Source organism: Camelus bactrianus, chromosome 34 (assembly GCF_048773025.1).
Source record: "Camelus bactrianus isolate YW-2024 breed Bactrian camel chromosome 34, ASM4877302v1, whole genome shotgun sequence".
Taxonomy (NCBI): Eukaryota; Metazoa; Chordata; class Mammalia; order Artiodactyla; family Camelidae; genus Camelus; species Camelus bactrianus.
The window spans coordinates 5,302,479-5,324,369 of record NC_133572.1 but is presented as its reverse complement, the minus strand read 5'-3'; the positions used below and the strand labels follow the sequence as shown (position 1 = coordinate 5,324,369).

At 42.7% G+C, this 21,891-nt stretch overlaps 1 protein-coding gene across 1 annotated transcript in view; it reads right to left on the bottom strand.

Moving 5' to 3' along the window:
* LOC105062327 (antigen WC1.1-like) overlaps positions 1-21,891 on the bottom strand; it is a 99,535-nt gene that overhangs the window by 40,982 nt on the left and 36,662 nt on the right. The window contains exons 16-21 of the mRNA XM_074357254.1: positions 13,778-14,210; positions 11,312-11,620; positions 10,902-11,219; positions 7,760-7,852; positions 7,367-7,681; positions 6,064-6,378 (exon numbers count right to left, since the gene is read on the bottom strand). Coding sequence (XP_074213355.1) covers positions 6,064-6,378; positions 7,367-7,681; positions 7,760-7,852; positions 10,902-11,219; positions 11,312-11,620; positions 13,778-14,210 — 1,783 coding nt within the window. The remainder of the gene's footprint in view (positions 1-6,063; positions 6,379-7,366; positions 7,682-7,759; positions 7,853-10,901; positions 11,220-11,311; positions 11,621-13,777; positions 14,211-21,891) is intronic.

Sequence of the window (21,891 nt, the reverse complement as noted above, 5' to 3'; positions counted from 1 at the left end):
GATAAATAAAATCCAGTGGCATGTAATTCCTTTAAATTCTTGCTCATCAGTAAGATAATAAAGGAAAGACAAATTAATATTAATGGTTTGAGGTAATACAGGGAGATTTTTTTAAAAAAATGAATCCAGAATCACAGAAGTAATTTATATTCAATATTACATTTATTCTTTTTAGAGGGAAATTACGTAACAGACTCTAAACTTTTCTTACCTGTTTTTCAGTATGACATATGGACAGGCATAGAGATTAGTACAGGGAGAGGACACTTTTTTGTTAAAGGAAAAGATAGTTTCCTTTTTTTTAAGGGAAGATAGATAAGTAGACAAGTAGCTAGGGAGTGTCAGTGAGACTCAGATAAACACACTGAGAAACACTGTGCTAAGAGGACACAGAGACGAAACATAGGACAAAGAAACTACATAAACGTATAGAAGATGAAGGAAATAGATATAAATTCAAAACAATGCAAGAACACAGACATATACACAGTATTTGCCATAAAATATCAGAATTGGCTTATCCTTTCCATGTGACCCCATCAAACCTTCTCTGCCCAAAGCAGTGAGACATGTCCAGAAACCCTGGCAGGACCTGTTCTGGGGGGTTGTTCACTTTCAGGATTGGAGAACTCACTACTTCTCAATTCATCGTGTTTGACTTTAGGAAATTATCATCCACATAAGGTCTTAGAGTTTAATATCCTTCAGCTTTCCACACGAACCAGAAAAAGGGATGAGGAAAGAGACGCAAGGAAGGGAGGGAGATTCTACCTTTGAAATATCTATTACCACCCTCCACCTCTGCTGTGGATTTCAGACAACTCCCAGCATATCAGCCAGCGTAAACCTGAATGAGGTGTGTGTATGTGGGGGAGGGGTGGGAGAGAAGGAGGGAGAGAAGGAGGGAGACAGAGAGACAGAGGACAGGAAAAAAACATTGAATGAAGGGAAACCACTGTGAAACTGCAAAAAAGGAAGGAATGAAAGGATGAAGGGAAGGAAGGAAGGAGGGAAGGAAGGAAGGAAGGAAGGAAGGAAGGAAGGAAGGAAGGAAGGAAGGAAGGAGAAAGAAACCAGCAGCAAAGCACTTGTCATCCTTACTTCCACCTTCAAGTGTCTCAGGATGAGACTTGTGGGCTTTTGTAAGCTTATTGGTCTTGGCATTTCTATATGGTTTGGCTTTAGTTAATAGTCAAGTTATTGAGAAATCCCAGCATTTTCTATCTAGATATGAAGACAACTGGAAATGATTAGTCCTAGAAAGTAATTTGACAATATCTATGAAAATTTGCTTGTGTTTCTATCTATGCACATGTGTACATGTGTGTCTGTGTATATATGTATATATATATTTATATCCTTTGATCTAATAATATCAACATTTGCAGTAATCTTAAGTAGTAAACTCAATGGCGTATAGCGATACATGTACAAAAATCCTTACTACAAAATTATTTGTAGAGGGGGGAAAGTTAAAAGCAATCAAATTGCGAATAAATGGGCAAATGGTCGTATGAACTGGAGTACCAACCTCTCATGAATGAAATATTAAGCCATTGCTTTACAAATGAGTTAGCACTACCTGGAGGAATATCCATGAGATTTAAGTGATAAAAAGCAAATTGAACATTAATGTGTGTAATACAACCCCAATCTTATAAAAATAAATATTAGTACTTGCTCCACATAAACTCTTTTATGGGCATATGAGTTTACATATGTTTATATGAAGGTGGAGGAATTTGCAGAATAGCATATATCAGTCCATTCTTCTTGTTTGCATCAGGAGGATATGGATGGACAAGAGGTCATGAGATGTGATTCATTTATCTTTTTATCTTAAATATGTCTTTTCTACTTACAGTAAGTTAGGAATGTCTTTGTAATTTAGGTGAAAGAGAAAGGACCTGGTCTCTCTCTAAGCATAAAACAAACGAGTGGAAAGGACACAACTTCCCTAGTGCCAAGCATGGCACAAGTCTAGCGGGAGAATGTGTGCCCGCTTCAGGGAAGAGACACAGAGACAGGCAAAAGGGGACATAAGGCCTGGCCATCCCTTCATGCCCCCAGACTTCTTTAATCTGGCAGTATTGTTTTTTTCCTTGGGGATCATCACAGAGGTGACATTCCCTTATGCTACTTGTAACAAGAGTGAGCCCAGACCTGCTGCCTTCTAACCTCCATCCATCACCAGGATCCTGCCTCTGGAGCAGCTCTGGCAAGTCTCCTCCCTCTTTTGTGGGAAAGTCCTTCAAATCCTGAGGTCAACAATCTGTCCACACCTACTCTGGAATTCATGCTAACTGGTCTGATTATAGACTCCCTCTGACATGATATCCAGTCATTTTTGCACTTGGACACAATGCACTTAGATGATGAAATGTGCCAGCATCACTTTTAAAGGAGGTTCGTCCTACGGTGCATCAACGATTTGATCAACCTGGTAATTAAAATAAATGTACTCCCAACATTGAATACAACACTCTCCCACTTTAATTTTCATTCTTTGCCCTTCACTATTTCTCAAAGAAGATGTGTGTATTTTCCACCGTTACCTTATTTTTTATACTTTTATTTTTGATTTCCAACCCCACTCTCAAAAGTGTTCTCATTAGGACATTCAATGACAAACAATGAGCTAAATCTACTGGGCACTTTTCAGTTCTCATTTACTTACTGCCACAGTAGAACTTAACACATATGACCACACACTTTCCTTGAAAAATGTTTTTGAAGCTGACATCCAAACACAGCATTGCCTGCGTTAGTTCTCTGCCGCTCTTCACTGGACTCCCTGCCAGTCCATGCACTGTACTACCTAGCTTTCAAACATTAGTGTTCATTGGATTCTGTCTTAAAGGGTTTATTTTTCCAATGATCTCATCTATCCCTAATAAACACCTCTATGGTAACTCCCAAATTTCTCTCTCCCAACTGGATTTCCTTTCAAAACTCAAATGGCAAAGTTCTAAATGCCTAATGATATCTCCACTTAAGTGTCTCATCTACTTGGAATGTAATGTACCTAAAACTGAGTCCATGGAATTCTTCCCATGAGCTTCTGCATTTCCTGTATTAAGAACAGGCACTACCACCCTTCTAACAGTCACCCTTGACTCCTCCAAGATATCCCAAGTCATCATTATACAATCTGCATTTTTCCTGCAATAATCCTTTATTTTTCCTGTACTCAAGAGATACTTTCTTAACTCAAAACTGCTTAATTTATCTTCCAGCCTAAAAATCTTTCAATTAGTTTTGATTACACCCTCATGAATATATTTTTAGTTTGGACCACACAATCAAAAAGGTTATTCATTCATTCAATGACTGTTTATTATCTACTCTAATGCCAGGTACTGTCCCCAGCACTGGATATACACTGGTGAAAACCACAGTCAGTCAGTCAAAGTCCTTGAGGCCATGGTATTTTACAAAGAAATAAGACAGATGGATAATAAATATGAAAAAGGTCATTTCACATAGTAATAAGCTATGAAAAGCATTAAAATGTGCTGTAAAATGCAAATTAGTTTAGGTAGAGGAATTGGAACCCTACAAGAGGGACTGAGAAAAGCAATCCGTGTGCTCAGGGATAACCACGGAGTGTCAGGAGTATGTCATAAAGAGGTTGGGGAGGGGTAACAGCAGTTAGGTGGATATAAGGGCCTCAGCAAGGAGATGATATTGAAAGTGACGAATGATGAGAAGTTGACAGGCAAGCAAAGCAGATCGAACAGCTGGTGCGAGGTCTTAAGATGGACACAGCAACTGTATGGTAAGAGGATACTGAGGCGTTAAAGGATGGCGACACCTTCCCTTACTGCCCATTCTGCCTATTTCGTGGACACAAAGAAGGTCAATATGCACATCGACTGAAGGAAGAGTTAAGAATAGAGGAGGACTGAGTGGTTGGTAGGGGACAGACATTGTAGGCTTTGTCAACCAGAAGGAAAAATCAGAATTTGATCTTGAGTTGAGTAGGAAGCTTCTGGGGGCTTATTGGCAAGAAATAGGATACAAAGTCATTTTAAAAATCGCTCTCTACCTGACAGAGAAAGAATATATTAAGGAAGGGGAAGAATGGACCTACATGACTACCAGGAACTGTTGGAATAATCCAGACAGAGATCATCTTTCCCAGACCAAGATGATAGTGAACATAGAAGGAACAGAAGGACTAAGGATATATTTGAAGATAGAGCCAACAGGACTTGCTTTTACATCGAAAGCAGAGGAAGAGGGAACAGGAGAGATAAAGGTTGACTGCTGTACATTGAGCTTAAGGAACTGAGTAATGGTAGTGACATTAACTTTAATGGGGAGAATAATAGTGGAGGAAACGTTAGGAGCAGATATTGCTAAGGTAGAATCAACATTCTGTTATGGACTAAATTTGAGTGGTCTATTGATATTCAGCTGGAGATGTCAGGTAGCAATGGAATATATGAGTTTGGAGATAAGGGCCGATCTCAGCTGCAGAGGCGTATATCTGAGAGTTGTCAGTGTACACATATCGTTTAGGGCATGGGCCGTAGGGAGGGAGTACAGGTAAAAAAGAGTAAAGAGTCTGACACTGAGCCCTGAGAACGTCTAAGACACAAGGGCTGAGCACGGGAGGTGCAACCCAGTAAGAATAAAAACAACAAACAATGAGGTGGAGATGTCTCTCAGTTCTGTTTAAGGGTGTCGAGTAACTACGAATGGTTCCAGGAATAAGACGTCGATGAAGAACCTGGTGAGCCTGGTGCTGCAGCTGCTGGATGAGCTGCAGGTTGAGAAGAAACAGGAGAGGAATTGTTGAAAATGCACCTCGGGACAAGGAGCTCCCTACTCCAAAACGCAGTCCAGACAAAAGTGTGTGAAAAGAGAAACACACAGCCTCCAGTCGATACAAAAATCAGTGTTTTCAGGAGAAAAAAATCAGGTTTTGATTAGAACATAGAAGTGAAGGGACCACTGAGGATATAAGGGAATTTGAGGATGATGGGATCCAAATTCCAGTAAACTCTGCAGAACACTGTGGGCGAGTAAGATGAGGTGGACAGATGAGTGCACGGTAGTGGAAGAAAAGCCCACAGGATGAAGGTTCAGCCAAGGACACTGGGATTCTGAAGACGTCTTAGAAGAGATAAATTCAAGCAGGAAGATATGGCAACTTGAGCCCCCTGACCTCTAAGGGGTTCTACATGATGTCCCAGCCAAGAGGATAAACAATATCCTCTTTAACAGGATAGTTTTCTTGGGTCCTGCCTCCCAGAGGTGTCTGGCTCTGCTCATCACTCCACGGGAATCCTGCAGCACAGCCTCTCACCTTCTTTCTGCTCTGGCCAGGATGTGATTTTCTCAGTACCTCTAAGACGCCACGTTTCCTCCTATATGAGGATTTACACTGACCATAAAGGTCTCTCCACTTTCTTCCTTTAAGAAACCCTTACTCATCCTTCAGTCTCTGCATGATTTCTTCTTTGCCCCAGTCACACACTTCCATAGCACTTTCTCATTCTTCACGACTCTTGAAATTCCTGTCTGACGGGAGATTTCCGCACTGGATTGTAAGTGTCATGGAAACAGTGACTATATGTTTTCTCATCTCTGTCCTCTCGCCTGGAATATAAACTTTTACCTACAAGACACTCAGTTGCAATCTACCAGCAAACTGTCTTGAGAATTAGTCTAGCTGCTGTAGATGCAATTCAGAGTAAAACACCCAGCGTTTACGAGACAGAGCAATCAGGACTGATTCTCTGCTCTGTCCCTACTTACGTTAAGGTATTGGGCATATCAATAACTAATCCTAGTTACTTAACAATTGCTAAGAAAGTCTGAGTATTATTTATGCTTCCCACAGTTCAGCCCAATATCCCTGATATTTTTCACGTACACTGCTGTCAGCCTAGGTTTTTTTACTTTTTCCTTTGAAACAATATGGGTTAGATAATCTTTATCCAAACTTCATTTTGTAGACGGAACTTAAAGTCATCACTTAGATTTGAAAATTTAAAATCTCATTAGCAACATCCTACAATGAATGGTGGGACGTAGAAACAGGCAGTAAGTCACCTGCACAGGAGATGTAAGCTTCCTCCTTTGGAGAACAGGAATCGTATTTCCAAGGGTCCGAAGGACACTCCCAGAGAGTGGTATCAGTTCTCCGACATTGGATTAAATCTACCCACCGGGGTCTAGAACCTTCCCTAAAAGCAACAGAAGGGTTCAGGGTTCCACTGTCCCCACAGCCAAGCTGGCTGCAGACGATGGACAAGGTGATGTCATCCATGGGGCTGTGGCAGACACTGCCCCAGGTCCCGTTGTAGAAGACTTCCAGCCACCCGGCACACTCCTGGTCCTCGCTCACCATCCTCAGGGCCAGGAACTCTAAAATTGAAAGGGGGAATCAGGGCACAGTTGACACTCCACTCAACGATCTGGGTGCTCCTCTCTCCCAGAAATTGTCAACACTCATCCCTGACCATGCTGAGGAGATACTCAGTAGGTGACAAGACTGAAATTTGTCTCCCTTTTACCTGACTTTGTCCATTTGTGTCTGTCTTTCTATTTCTACCACAATGATGTGATGGAAAATGGACTGAAAGGAACACTCATCTGGGCACCCTGCAGGGAGGGGGAGCTGAATCCCACTTCCTGAAAATCCCGTGGAAGAGGATGTGAAAGGGATGTGGATAGTAGGGAGGCAGGCAGAAGGGTGGACCCCCCAGAGACGTCCACATCCCAGTCCCTGGAACCTGTGAAAATGCTACCTTATCTGGCAAAAGGGATTTTACAGATATGATTAAGTCAAGGACCAAGGGATGGTCAGATTAAGCTGGGATACTGTGGATTAACCACGTGAGCCCAATCTAATGGCACTTTCACATCCAATATCCTTAAAATTGGCATCCTTTCCCTGACTGTGATTAGAGGAAGATGAGACATGGAAGAAAGATCAGGGGGAGGCAAAGTTGTCTATCTGAAGAAAAAGAGAAGGAGCTCTGAGCCAAGGAATTCATGCCACCTTTAGAAACTAGAAAAGGCTGAGGAATTCTCCCCAGAGGCTCCAGGTAGAACGCAGCCCTGTGGCACCTTGACGTCAGCCCACCACGACCCCCGTCAGACTTCTAACCTGCACAAAGGTAAAATACTACATACACCCCTGATTTTTTAACTACTCAGTCCGTGGTGTCATTACAATACCAGTAGGGTCTCCAGACTTTACTGGAGAGTAAAGACAGACTGGAAAGTCAGGCGCCAGGAAAAGGGCTTCCTCCTCTGGCCCTGCGGCAACTCCCCCTCAGGGCTCAGACCCCCGACCCCCAGAGCCCGCGCCCCCCCCGGCCCCCCGCCTGCGGCCGAGCGCCGCGCAGACCTGAGCAGACGACCCCCGCGTCCTCCTTGTGCCTGCAGTCGTGCCGCCCCCAGCCCCGCGAAGGGCACCTCCACACGTGCGGCTCCTTCCCCGTGCAGTTCAGCTCGTCCAGCCAGATGGGCCCGGATCCCGCCCCGAAGCGAGCCAAGGGCGAGGCGTCCACGGCCTGTCCGCAGCCCAGCTGTCTGCACACCACGTGGGCATCGGTCAGGTCCCAGCCGTCATCACAGATGGTGCCCCAGGAGCCCTGGTGGAGGATCTCCACTCTGCCTGCGCAGCGGCCGCCCCCGTCCGCCAGGCGGAGCCGCCTGCTGTCTGCGGGGAGAGGCTCGTGCCAGTGGGGGGGCCTTTACACAGGGGAGGGCAGGGGTTCTAGGCCTGCGGGACCCCCACCTGAGCAGTTGGCCGGGCTCCCCTCTGAGGCTGCAGAGCCTCCTGGTTCAGACACGGAGTCGTTGCACTGGGGCAGCACCTGGGTCTGGTTTCCTGCAGGACAGCAATGACCAGAGGGTTGAAGAACAGGAGATTGAATTAAACCAAATAATGACGTGCTGATCAGGTCTGAGATGAAAGCTATAACATAGCAGTAATGTTACCCTATAGAGGTCACCTTCTCTATGGAGCGTTCTGCTTTTGACGATGCCAGAATTTCTGTTTTAAGCCAAGTATTTCACGAAGAGTGAGTTTACAAAACCGAGAAAGTATCAATATTTGGGGCAGTGCTGTAGAGCTCCCAAGGCAGTGAGAGTATTTGGGTTCATGCTCTCAGATGTGAAAGGCAGAGGTGAGCCACCTCTTCTGAGGCCTTTGTCAACTGAAATGTAAAAGGTGAGTCTCTGAGAAGCTCATCAGAGATTCTGCAGACTCACAGAGCTCGGGGAGCACAAAGCATAATTCGGGGTCCACCAAGGAGGAGGAGCCCTGTTAACCGGAACACTTGCACCACAGAAGGAAGAGTGAACCAGACATAGACTGTTCCTCTCAGGGACGGGTGCCCGGCTCCAACTACTTCACTTTCTTTTAAATGAGGTGATCAACCCCCTAAATCAGGTGCCGGGGGGGCAGCAAAAGAAGATCCTGTGTGAAGAAGTTCTACAATTTTTCATCTACAATGTGTGTCAATCAAAAATACCCAGCTATTAAAAAAAAGTTTCTCCCGTACAGCACAGGGAACTATGTTCAATGTCGTGTAATAACCTTTAATGAAAAAAATATGAAAACGAATATATGTATGTATGTGCACGATGGGACACTGCTGTACACCAGAAATTGACACATTGTAACTGACTGCACTTCAATAAAAACGTTAAAAATAAAAAGTAACCATAAAAAAAGAAAATGCAATCCCAATCTGACCCATATAAACTAAAACAATAATAGATATAATTATAGAAATCAATCAAATAAAGGGAAAGACACTGAAAAAAGCATTTTAGTCTAATTTTTCTGAAAAGACATAAAATTCATCATTCAACAAGGGGGAAAAGAAAAGAAAGGGAAGGAGGGTATAGCTCAGTGGTAGAGCGCATGCATAGCATGAACGAGGTCCTGGGTTCAGTCCCCAGTATTTCTAGCATAAAAATAAATAAGAAAAAAATAAATAAAAACCTAATTACCCCTCCAAAAATGAAGAAAAGAAAGAAAAAAGATCTATTACTACAGAACATATACACATTAAAAAGAGGTTGAGAGGATATTATGAATAATCTCTTGCCAGGGCATTTGGGTTTTTTTCCCAGAGCATATTTTGAATTTGATATGTGTATATATTGTAGTACTATTACCAGTGTAGCTGTGGCTAACACCTCTGTCATATCACATAATTATCCTTTCTTTTCACAATGAGAACATTTAAGAGCTACTCTTTTAGCCATTTTGAAGTTTATAATTCAATATTGTTGACTACAATCACTATACTATACCATAGATCGACAGAATTTATTCATCTTCTAATTCTGTACCCTCTAACAAATCCTTATTCCCCCACCTCCCAGTCCATGGTGACCACCATTCTACTCTCTGTTTTCACAAGTAAGGCTTTTTAAGATTCCACATAAAAATGATACATAGTATTCTTCTTTCTCCGTATAATTTACCTTACTAAACACAATGCCCTCAAGGTCCATCCATGTTATCATCAATGGCAGGAGTGGCTTCTTTCTCGTGGTTGAATAATATTACTCTATATGTGTGTGTGTGTGTGTGTGTGTGTGTATCACATGTTCTTTATTCATTTATGTGTTGAAGGACATGTGACTTGTTTGTGTATCTTGGCTATTGTGAATAATGCTGCAATGAACGTGGGAGTGCAGATGTATTTTCAATATCCTATATCATTTCCTTGAGTCCTCGCCCAGAATTAGGATTGCTAGCGTATACGGTAGCTCTATTTTTTAATTTTGGAGGAATCTCCGTACTGTTTTCCATACTGGTGGAATCAATTTACATTCCCACCAAGAGAGCACAGGCTTCACTTGTCCACATTTCCTCACCTACATTTGTATCTCGTCTTCTGGATGATAGTCTCTCTAAACGCTATAAGGTAACATCTCATTATGGCTTTGATTTGCATCTCCCTGACGATTGGTGATGTGGAGCAACGTTCATGTATCTGATGGCCATTTGAAAATCTTCTTTGGAAAATCCTTAATCAGTTCCTCTGCCCAATTTTAGACAGATTGTTTGGGTTTCTGCTATTGAGTTGTAGAGTTTTTTTTTTTTTAAATATATTTTGGAAAGTAATCCCTGATCTTATATAGGTTTTACAAATATTTTCTCCCGTTCTGCATGTTGCCTGTTGACCATCCAACTGTTTTTTGGCATAAGATATTGCATCCCACAACTTTAACAGAGGCACTATTGATCATGGATGTATGGTTAATTCGTTGTTAAAAAGAAAGGCAAAAAGGAGGGACATCTTACACCACCATGATGCTGGTGTCACTTCCCCTTTGCCAAAACCTTTAAACATTTAGCAAAAAGTGGAGAAATTCTTTGAATAGCACCACATGAAATGACACAAGAAAGGATAGAAAATCTAAATAATCTGATTTATTAAAAATATTGAATTTATAATTTAATCTTTCTACTATAAAAACACAAAAAGCAAACAACCTCAATCTCAGATGTATTTCAAAATAAACAGTTAATAATATTACATGAAATTAAAATTTCTTGAATTTTAATGAGTATCTTTGTACTTAAGAAATATATGCTGTGGTACCTAGTAAAGGAATCTGATGTGTATAGCAATTCTCAAATGGTTCAGAGTGGGGGAAAAATCTTCACTGAGGTGTACACTTATTGCTTATCCATTGTTCTCTATGATCATACTTAAATACCTATGTTTATTTTAAAAATACTATTCACCTTAATGCTTCTCGACCTGATCTCAAAAAATGAATGAATGATGAAAAAAACATATTTCATCATGAAATATCTAACTTTTGAAGCCATTTTCCCTCATTCTCTGCTCTTGGGGACTTTTTCCACAAGGAGCATCCTGAGTACCAGTCAGCCCCTCCCTCTCTCTCACCTGAGCAGATCACAGAGGCTGTGTTTCCGTGGGCACAGTCAGGAGCACCCAGGGCAGTCACCGGGCAATTCCACAAGAAGGACTCAGCCCCCGAGCAGTGAAATCGGGCTTTCCAGATCGGATCACTTCCTTCAACGAAGTATGGTCCTCTGGGGGTGGAGGTGGCGACTCCACAGCCGAGCTGACGACAGACAACATGGGCGTTGGCCATCGTCCAGTGCGAGGCACAGAGCGCTCTCCATCCTCCAGAAATATTCATCTCCACTCGTCCCTCACACTGAGACGTGTCATTTTTCATGAGCCGCACTTCTGTGTATGCTGGTAGAAAAGACAGGAGCTCAGCAAAATCTCATGTTTTTCTTACCTGACCAGGATGTGCAGGGAGGTTAGAGTCCTGATCTGCATCTCACCTGAACAGACAACTTGAACAGCTCCACTGTGGTGGCAGGTTCCTCCTGGACAGGGCACCCTGGGGCAGAACCAGAGCTCAGGCTCTTCCCCAGTACACGCGAACTCTTCCTCCCAGACTCGGCCATCTAACCTTCTGAAAGGCATGTGTCCCAGGACAGACACAGCCTTGCCACAGCCCAGCTCTGCACAGATGACCTGGGCTGTGAGGAAGGTAAAGTTCCCGTCAGACACTGGAGTCCACTCTTTTCCAGAATGCATTTCTACCTGCCCTGAGCAGGGTCCATGCCCTCCAACCAGACGCATAAATCCTAGGAGAAACAAACAAATAAACCTCGTAAGTGTTCAAGATCTTCTTGGCATTTGGAAGAAAAAACATGTCACAGGCAATGGTGTGCAAGCAAAAGCTTTTTATCTCCAAAAGCGGGGCATGGAGAGGGAATTTGTAATTCAGTGTTATAACCGCATTTCACAAGACAGTTTCTGTAGAGAAATCCAGAGGAATTTGAAGAGGCAGTTTGGAATGGCTGAATCCCAAGAACATATATAATGAGATTGGTTAGAAATGTGAATCCCTTATCTAGGGGTCTGGAAACTACAGGGCTCAAGACAGGTCATCCAGAATGACTGAATACCAGGAACATACATTTCAGAGCATTGGTTGGAGAAGTGAATTTCTCATTTAGGATCGTGGGACCTACAGAGCCCACGTCAGTAATGCATAAACACATGCACACTCAAACTTGAGTACAGAGATATGAAGAATAGAATCAACCCACAGGGACCTGGGCTGTGACAGGAGAGACCCATCATCCAGACTAAGTTAGAAAACCATCCTGAGTCTCATGGGGTTAATATTCTGATCAGACTTCTCTCCCAAGAGCCAATCCTCCAGTGACTTAAGGTAGAGAAAATCCCGAGGACTGGATCCATGAGTGCACGTTGACCTGCAGACAGATGATGGCTTAAGAGAAAAAATACACACATTGTAACCAATCCACTTTTATTGTATCAAGTTTTATTTTTCTGATAATTTTGGTGACAAAACATTCCCATGAGTTTCCTAGGTGACCCGAAAGGGGAAAAGATGAATCTGTCAAGTTGTGTTGTGAAAGCTCAGAGAGCCACAGGAGAGAGACGGGTGGTCCTAGTCATTTCTCTTGATAACCTAGCAGTTGTTGTAAACATTAAATAGGTGCAGCTTTTGTATGTAAATCACATCTCAATAAACTAGCTTCAAAATGAAAGTCATTATTTTCTTAGGGCCCTAAATGAGTATTATCATAGGTCTGCGGAAAGTGAGGCTACAAAAGATCACTTTTCCGCTGATCATACCCGACAGAACACAAAAGAGCTGATTGGCACTGGCTGTTGAGGGCTTATTGCAAATGACCTTCAGGCTACCCCATCCCATCATCCCATCAGATTAGATGATCCTTTTCTAGGGCCCAACCACATGCATTAGGGAATTCATTGTGATATGTGATATCTTCCTCAATTCCAGGTGTTCTGATGGGATTCATGTCTTGGACATCTCATCCATCTTTGTAATAACAACTGGACAAATCTCTGGAAAATTCTCTGACCACCCACTCACACTCTAGGTTCACTGCTGTCTTTACTGCCTCCACCTTGGCTCCGGTCAGACACACTTAGACAGGACGGAGCACTTCTTATGAGTCACTTCCGGTTCTCTTGGCCTCACTGCAGTTAATACTTGCTTTGCCCCAGCTACTGCACTGTAGATTCTAGAACTTCATATTTTCCTGCTGCTTCAACATCCCCACAAACTGGATGTGAACACCACACCCAGGTGACCAGGAGCAGCAATGTGCAAAGACTAACCCCCACCACAAATCCCCTGTCTTCCCTCCCCTGACTGTGACCTAGTGAGGCTCAGATGCACCAGTGAAATCCCTTCACCCCTTTTGCCTGTGTAACTCCACCCTGACACCCAATATTGTCTCTTGTTCACAGGTCTTCACCCTCTTTTGGCCCCTCGTGTTTGGCTGGGTCTCCCCCATTGGCACCTCCCCCATGTATTCACCTTATGGCGTGTGGCGACTCGTCTCTATAGGACCCAGGAGTACAATTAACTGTGTTTGCTGCCCCTCTCTTGTAACTGCACCTGACCGGCCATCTCATAAACGAACACAAAACAGCTTCCATGATGGAACTAAGTCACAGAGGTCGAGCTCAGCAGTTGTACCTGTGTGAAACATTAGACCTCAGCTCCCTGCCACTTATGACACATCACAGAGTCCTGAGGGCCCAGGATTCCATAGGTCTGGGGCTCTTACTGCCCAGGGCCAAGCAGCCCTTATGCTGCCTTGAGCACCTAATACTCAAGAAAACACTGCATTACTGGAGTCTTCACCCAGGTGTGCTCTGAAGGTTCACAGTTATCCTGGGAATGAGACTGAGGCTCTTCATGCTAGGGGTCCCCTCGCAGACCAGACAGGCCTTACCTGAGCAGACTGCTCCAGAGTCCCAATTATGGGAAAAGCCATCACTAGTGTAGTCTTTAATAGGATTTTTAGAACAGTCATGGAGAGCTGACTCTGTCCCTTCACAGGAAACATTGAAAAGCCAAATGGGGCCAACCCCTGGTCCAAAATAGGACACTGTGGGGGCATCAACAGCATCTCCACATTCCAGCTGTCTGCACACCACAGCTGCATCCTGCAAGTCCCAGAGGTAATAGTTCACTGTGCCCCATCTTCCTTGGTGCTTCACTTCCACTCTCCCCTTGCAGCGGTGGCCTCCATCCATCAGCCTCAGCTCCAGAGCTGCAAGAGAGACACAGACACAGAACACAAGACACAGGAGAGATTTTAGGAGACAATGCAGTGGTACAAGAATTAAAAAATGAGCTCTTTCAAGGGAAAAAAAAATCCCTGGTGTATAGGATTTGTTTATTTATATGGTGCAAATATTTCCACAGTGCTCAATTCTAAGCTACCAGTGTGGCATCACTGAACACGGGGCTGGGAAGGGATGCACTCAATTATTTCTCTCAAGCCTGTAGAGCCCAGCTCCAGGGACATCACCGAGGACAGGCCTTCAGAGGACTCTGGATGCTGCCCTCACAGGAGACATGCCCAAGACCACCAGGGGCCCAGACCCCTGTCTCAGTTACAGCTCACGGCCCATGATGCCAGGGAGAAAGCTTCCCTCTCCTTCTCTGTCCCATCGGGGGCACTCTCATCTAGCTTAGGAACACAGGACTGTGATAAACAGCCTCTAAAAGGCTGTACCAATTTATATTACAAAATTCCACTTTTCTCGTGTCCCTCGTATGCTTTCGTCTGGGTATTCATGTCCCTGTGTGAACACCCACACTTGACTGTACCTCATAACATGCATCCAACAAATGGGATCTGGCAAAAGTAACGAGTTCTCACTTAAGAGATTAGCTTTCAAGACTACTCTGGTGTCTCCCTTGTTGCCCTATCTTGCTCCCTCTCTTGCTCTGATAAAGCCAGCTGCCACGTTGTCAGCTGTGTGTGGAGAGACCCGCATGACAAGGGACTGAGGGAGGCCTCAGCAAACTGAAAAACATCAATACTGAGAAAAGAGATTGAATCAGTACTTAAACATCTCTCAAGAAAAGAAAAGGCCAGGAACAGATGTTTCCATTGGTGAATTCTACCAAATATTTAAGAGGAAATAATGCTGATCCTTTGTAAATTCTTCCAATAGACTGAAGAAGGGACACTTCCAAAGTCATTTTACATGGCCATCATTAACCTGATACCACAGCCACGTAAGGACACTCCAAGGAAAGAAAGTTATAAGCCAATGTCCATGATGAATATAAACGCAAAATTTTTCAACAAATTTAGCCAACTGAATTCAACACCACATTAAAAGTATTAAACACCATGATCAAACAAGAGTATTTCTTAGGATGCAAGAATGGTTAAACATATGCAAGTCAATATATGACATACACTATATAAATAATATGAAAGATATAAATCATGATCATCTCAGGAGATGGAGAAAAAAATCTGACAAATTATAATAACCTTAAATTTAAAAACGTCTCAAAAACTTAATATAGAAGCAATATTCCTCAGCATAATACAGACCATATATGAGAAGCTTAGAGTTAACATCACAATCAGTGGTGAAAGGTTGAAAGCTTTTTCTCTAAGATCAGAAATGAGACAAGGGTGTCTACTCTTAGAATTCTAATTCCATTCTTATTCCATCCTTATCGTACTGGAAGTCCCAGTAAGAGCAATTAAGCAAAAAAAAAAAAAAAAAAAAGAAAGAAATAAAAGCATCCAAATTGGAAGGAAAGAATTAAAATCGTCTCTGTAGATGACATGATGCTATATATGTAGAAAACCTTAACACTCCAACCAAGGTTAAAAAAAGTGTTAGAACGAATAAACAAATACAGTAAAGTCACACAAGACAAAATCAACATACAGAAACCATTTGCATTTCTGTACACTAACAGTGAAACATCTGGGAAAAAATAAAGAGGACAGTCTCATTAAAATTGCATCAAGAGCAATAAAATACTTAATAAATTTGCAAGGGGTGAAAAATCTTATCAAAAATATAAGACTGATGAAAGAAATTGAGGAAGACACAAATCAATGGAAAGCTATCCCATGTTCATGAATTAGAAGATTTAATATTGTTAAAATGTGCATGCCACCCAAAGACATCTGTAAGTTCAATGTAATTCCTATCAAGACCAATGGCTTTTTCACAGAAATACAAAAAAAAATTAAATTAAAATTCATTGCAAACCACGAAAGACCTCAAATAGTCATAGCAATGTTTAAAAAAACAAAAAAACAAAGCAGGATTTGTGATTCCTAACTGTACAACATGACTATAGAAATCAAACCACGGAGCAATGATATGAAAATAGACACACAGACCAACAGTAGAGAATGAGGGCTCAGGAATTAACCCGTGCATATATGGTCAACTAATGTCTGACTAGCAAGCCAAGAATACTCAATGAAGAAAGAGAGTCTTTCCAATCAATGGTGTTGGGAAAACTAGATAGTTACATGCAAAAGAATGAAACTAGAACCCCTATCTTACACTACTTCCAAAAGATAAGTCAAAATGCACTAATGACTTAAATTCATTTAACACCTGAAACCATAAAACTCTTAGGAAAAAAGTTTCTTCACATGGGTCTTGTCAATAGTTTTTTGGATATGACACCTAAAGCACAAGCAACACAATCAAAATAAACAGCAAGACCACATCAAACTGAACAATTCCTGTGGAGCAAAAGGAACTATCCACAAAATAAAGACAACCTATGGAATGGGAAAAACTACTTACAAATTATATGTCTGAGAGTGGTTAATATCCAATATATATGAGAAACTCGAGTCAATGGCAAAAACACACACACACAGAGACACAAAAACGACAAAACTCTGATTTTAAAATGGGCAAAGGATATAAATACACATTTTTCCCAAAGAAGATTAAAAAAATGGCCAACAGGTACATGAAAACATTGCTCTACATCACTATCAGGAAAATGCAAATCAAAACCACGAGCTATCACCTCACACCTCTTACAATGGCTATTATCAAAAAGACAACAGATAACAGTGGTTGGCAACGATGTGGAGAAAAGGGGAAATTTGTAATATAAATTGGTACAGCCTCTATGGAAAACAGTATGGACATTTCTCAAAAAATAAAAAATAGAACGACCATGTGATCCAGAACTTCCACGTCGGGTATATACCTTAAAAAATGAAATCATGATCTTGAAGAGATACCTGCACCTCCATGATCGGCAGCAGTATTCACAATAGCCAAGAAATGGAAACAACCTAAGTGCTCCTTGACAATTATAAGGATAAAGAAAATGTGTGAAATACTTGACTTATAAAGAGAGATTTCTAGGTATATCTATAGATTTAGATACAGGTATACACAGGCGTAGGTGGTATGGATATACACACAATGGAGTAAGTATTCAGTCGTAAAAATGAAGGAAATTGTGCCTTTGTGACAACATGGATGGACCTTGAGGGCCTTGTGCTAGATGAAATAAGACAGAGAAAAACAAATACTGTTTGATCTCCCTTATCTGTGTGTGGAATCTAAAAAAAGCCAAACCCATAGAAACAAAGAGTATGTGAATGGTTGCCTGGTCAGGGCTGGTTGGGGGAATAGGTGAACGTGGTTAAAGTGTACTAACTTTTACTTATAAGATAAATAGGTTCTGGGGATGTAATGTACACATGGCAGTAGTTGGTAATACTGGATTCTATACTTGAACGTTACTAACACAGTCAATCTTAAAAGTTCTCATTATTCACATAAAAAGCTAACTCTGTGATACAATAGATATCGTTTTGTAATCTACATGTATTTCAAATCATCACATTATACAACTTACACAATATTATATAAAAATTGTATTTCAATAAAGCTGGAAAAATAGAAAAATATATACATATAGGACAAAGCTTTTGAAAATACAGAAAAAAATGACAGAATAATACTTACGGGAGCCTAGTATATATTTCTAAGCATTTGATTGTTGAAATAAACTATTTAAAATAAATCATGTTATTAAAAGTGACCTATAGGAAGCATGTATGCAAACATGGGTTTATATATTAGACATTATTAACAATAACATACACTGTAAACAGTAAACGACTTCATTTCCAGAATGCATGGCCTCCGCTTAAATTAAACTTCTTTAAGGAAGCCTTCTCAGCTTCTCCCAGCTAGATTCAGTAACACTGCTGGTGTCCCTGCAGATGGCACTTGTCATAGTTTATTCTAAATTCTTGCCTTGGTGCCCAGCCTCACTAGCTTTACAGGCCAGGGAGCGCTTCACTCATCACCACTGGGGCCTCAGCACCTAGTGAACTGCAAAGGCTATGAATTCAATACCCTATGAGGCTATCTGTAAATCAGTAAACACTTGTGGAATGAAAGTCTAAATAAATTCTAAAAAGCAGGTATGGAAAATGCTGTGGTGACATTTAGCGTGTTTCTTTATGCGGCATTGAAATCAGTGAGAAAACAAAAAGACATAACTCAGGAATGACACAGTAAAAACAAAGTAAAGTTAATTATAACTTCATATCCTATATAAAATAACTTACACAGTTATTAGTGTTGTAAATTATTTAAATATATTTATACAATACATGCAATCATTTATTTAAACTTGAACTGGAAAAGAATATTCTTAATGACGCTTCGAAAGCAGAAACATAAAAGGGAAATTTTTATAGATGGTTAATATTAGAAACTTCCATGGATCTAAAAACAGAGAAAAGGTAAAGTGAAACCAATCAGCTGAGGGAAACATTGTCAGCCTAAAACATGGAACTGTTCACAGGGACAAGGACTCTGGACCCAAACTGCCTGGGTTCAAACCTTGCCTCTACTGCTTCCACCTGTCTCACCTTAGGCAAGGGGTTTCACTTTGCTTTCCCTCAGTTTTCTGATCTGCTTTTTGAGATAAATATATCCTGCCTGGTAGGCTTGCTGGGCGCTCAGATGAGCCCGCATGAGGATATGCGGTGTGGGGTCTGGGGGGTCGGCGGCAGCAGCAGTCATAGTAGAAGGAGCCGCAATAGAAATCATGACAAGAATGACAAACATCCCAACTTAAAAAGGACAAAAGTCATGAGCAAGTCATTCACAAATGAAGGATTAAATTAGCTAATATATGCCAGCTTTTGCCTGCAAAACTATCAAAGATGTAAAAACTTGATAAAAAGACCATGTTGGGAAAGGTATGTGGAAACGAACATTCTGATACAGAATAGAGCTAATAAAATTCAGTGCAAACATTTCTCACAGACATTAGTCTGTGGGTCAAAAGCCTTAAAAGGATTCCTAGCCTATAAACCAGTAATTCCAATCTTAGAATGTGATTAAGAGAAACACTCGTGGATGGTCCTTACATTGAAATACAGGGAAGTTCAGAGCAGCTTTTTCCATAACAGCAAAAACATTGAAAACAAATAAATGCCAAACACAGGTGATAAGTTGAGCATGTTGACTTTCAGTCATAAAACTAAATATTTGAGACAATTAAATATTTCAGTATTATCCCTGTGATATCCTATATTTTTGTAATACTGCAGTAAAATGATTCATGTATACAAGAATAATTAGTGGCATGGAAAAATGTCTAATATACATTATTGATTTTTAGAAACAAGTTAAAAAATAATATATCCAGAATTATCTAATCTTCAAGGTCGATGTTATTGCGTCTAATGGTACACATTGTGCTTGGAGGGGTAATTTTCTGCCAATGCCCATCATGGATTTCACGGTGGAGACTCCTGTAATGTGCGCCCAGCTCAGAAATCATCAAATATTTAGAAAGACGAGGACTACCATGTAACAAGGAGCAAGCCCTTGTTGTATGAAGAAAAAGAATAAATTTTTGGTAGAATAAATTTGAATGGTGTTGTTTCGAAGAAAACGAACACAGTGCTGGCTTCAGTGAAATGTTCCTGCTCCTCAAGGAACTGCTGCGGAAACTGCCTACGGTTTTCTGAGGAAGAGGCGGGGACTTGGTATCAGAGCACTCATTACCTCCCACCGTTTCATGGGACCAAAACCTACCTCTGCACGTGAGAGCCATCAGGAGGGTAATCTTCACGAGCATCTGGTCAACACTGGCGGAGCACAGACTTGGGGGGATGGGGTTTCCCAAGCAGAATTATGGGACCAAGAGAACTGAGGTTAAGGGAAGACAATGAGCACTGAGAGGAGACAGGTGTGTATGTGGTCTCAGCTGGTCCAGCACCCAAACCTGGAAGAGCCACCTCCTCCAGGCTGAAGACTAGATTTTCAGCAGCACTAACCCAGATGCCTGCTGTCCACTCGCTCAGTGGAAACCCACTCACAAGGAGAGAAAAAAGAGGGCATGAGAGGAAATGCACCCTACAAGACTCACAATGGATCCTAGGGAGTGGAAAAGACCGGTCCAGCACAGCAGGACACAGTCCCCGGGCACCGGGGCAGGGACTCGAGAAACTGTACATAAGTGGGGATGTGCATCAGCTAATCTCTATAAACAAGACGTCCCCACTCTTGGCTGCAGGGTCCTCTGACCTACAAGGGACCCTGGAAGGAGTAAGTGAGGCTGGGAGGCAGGACCCCTCCCAGAGCCAGTGCTGGGCAGGCACTCGACAAGCAGAGGGGAGGCCGTGGGGGTGAAGGAGAGGAACCAGAGAGGGGCAGGCAGGTGCGAGATTATCTACGATCTGGGTACGTGCAGCTGACATGACACCCAACCGTGGGGGCTCCGGGTGTTTCACAGACCAACTGACTCAGTCCCTTCTCGGCAGCCCCGTTCCTCTCACACACCTCACACACCCTACACACAGACACACACACACGCACACACAGACACAGACACACACAGACACACAAGCACAAGCACAGAGCCTAAGGGAGCACAAGTGCACAAAACATGGAAATCCCATGGGCCAGTCCCCTACAGAGCAGGAGTGTGTGGGGAACAGCCCGGAGTCCCAGCTGAGGTCACTCGCTGGACCTACACACACTGGGGGCCACGGGGACTCAACAGATGCTCCATGAAAACAAAGGAGACAGTGGAGGGGACTGAAACTGACCCACTTCAGTCTAGGCCCAATTCATTTCTCTGTAAAACCTGCTGCTATGACCAGTCGACCCTCCACAGGAGAGGAACTAATACTCACAGTCAGCGTGGTTCCTTCTTGGTCAAGAACACATGGTCCACACTGGGGCTTCGGCGCCACAGCTCCAGGGACCCCTCCCTTCGCCAAGGTGTCCACACCCCTGCTGTTGACCCAGGAAAGGGGGAACGCACTTACCTTGACCCCCCACCACGATGCTGAGGAGGAGAAAACACAATCCCTGAAGGGAGAGATGTCCGTTCAGAAACATCCTGACCCCGAGTCATCAAGGGCACAGTCCCAGCTGCAAAACACCCCTGTGAGGAGGCGTCAGGGCACCGACACAGGTCTATGTAGACCCATCCCCTGACATCCTCCCTCCTGACAGCCAATAGAGGCACCTTTTACCATTTCAGATGCTATCGGAGGCTTCATCTGCCACTATCTGAAGCTCGAACACCAATTAGCTTCTGACTCTTCAAAATCTCCTTATAAGAGCAACAGGGTCCTTTGCCGGGACCGGGGCTGGCGTAGAAAAGCTGCATCAACAAGCATGTGTGGCTTTCTCTCCCCCGATCATCCTGGCTGATTACCACAGTCTGTGAGATGGCTCGGAGTCAGATTATGGGAATCGGTTGGCGCGTGGAATCAAGCACTGTTCATCCCTGTGGCTAAGCTCATAGCCGGAGAAGCACATCAAAGCTTGAAATACAAGAATAATTATCAGGCCAGCAGAAAATGAGGAGCAGGAGCACAGGAGATCACAGGTGAACATGGAGGGGACGAGGTGGGAACCACCACGTTGGGCAGGTGAGAGTGTTGGTCCTTCCCCACTTCTGAGGATGATCTGGAGACTGGATCCTGGGGAACAGAGGGGCTCAAGAGAACAAGGGGCTTTGACAGAACATAAGGTTTCCCTATCGGGGATCTTTCTCGGC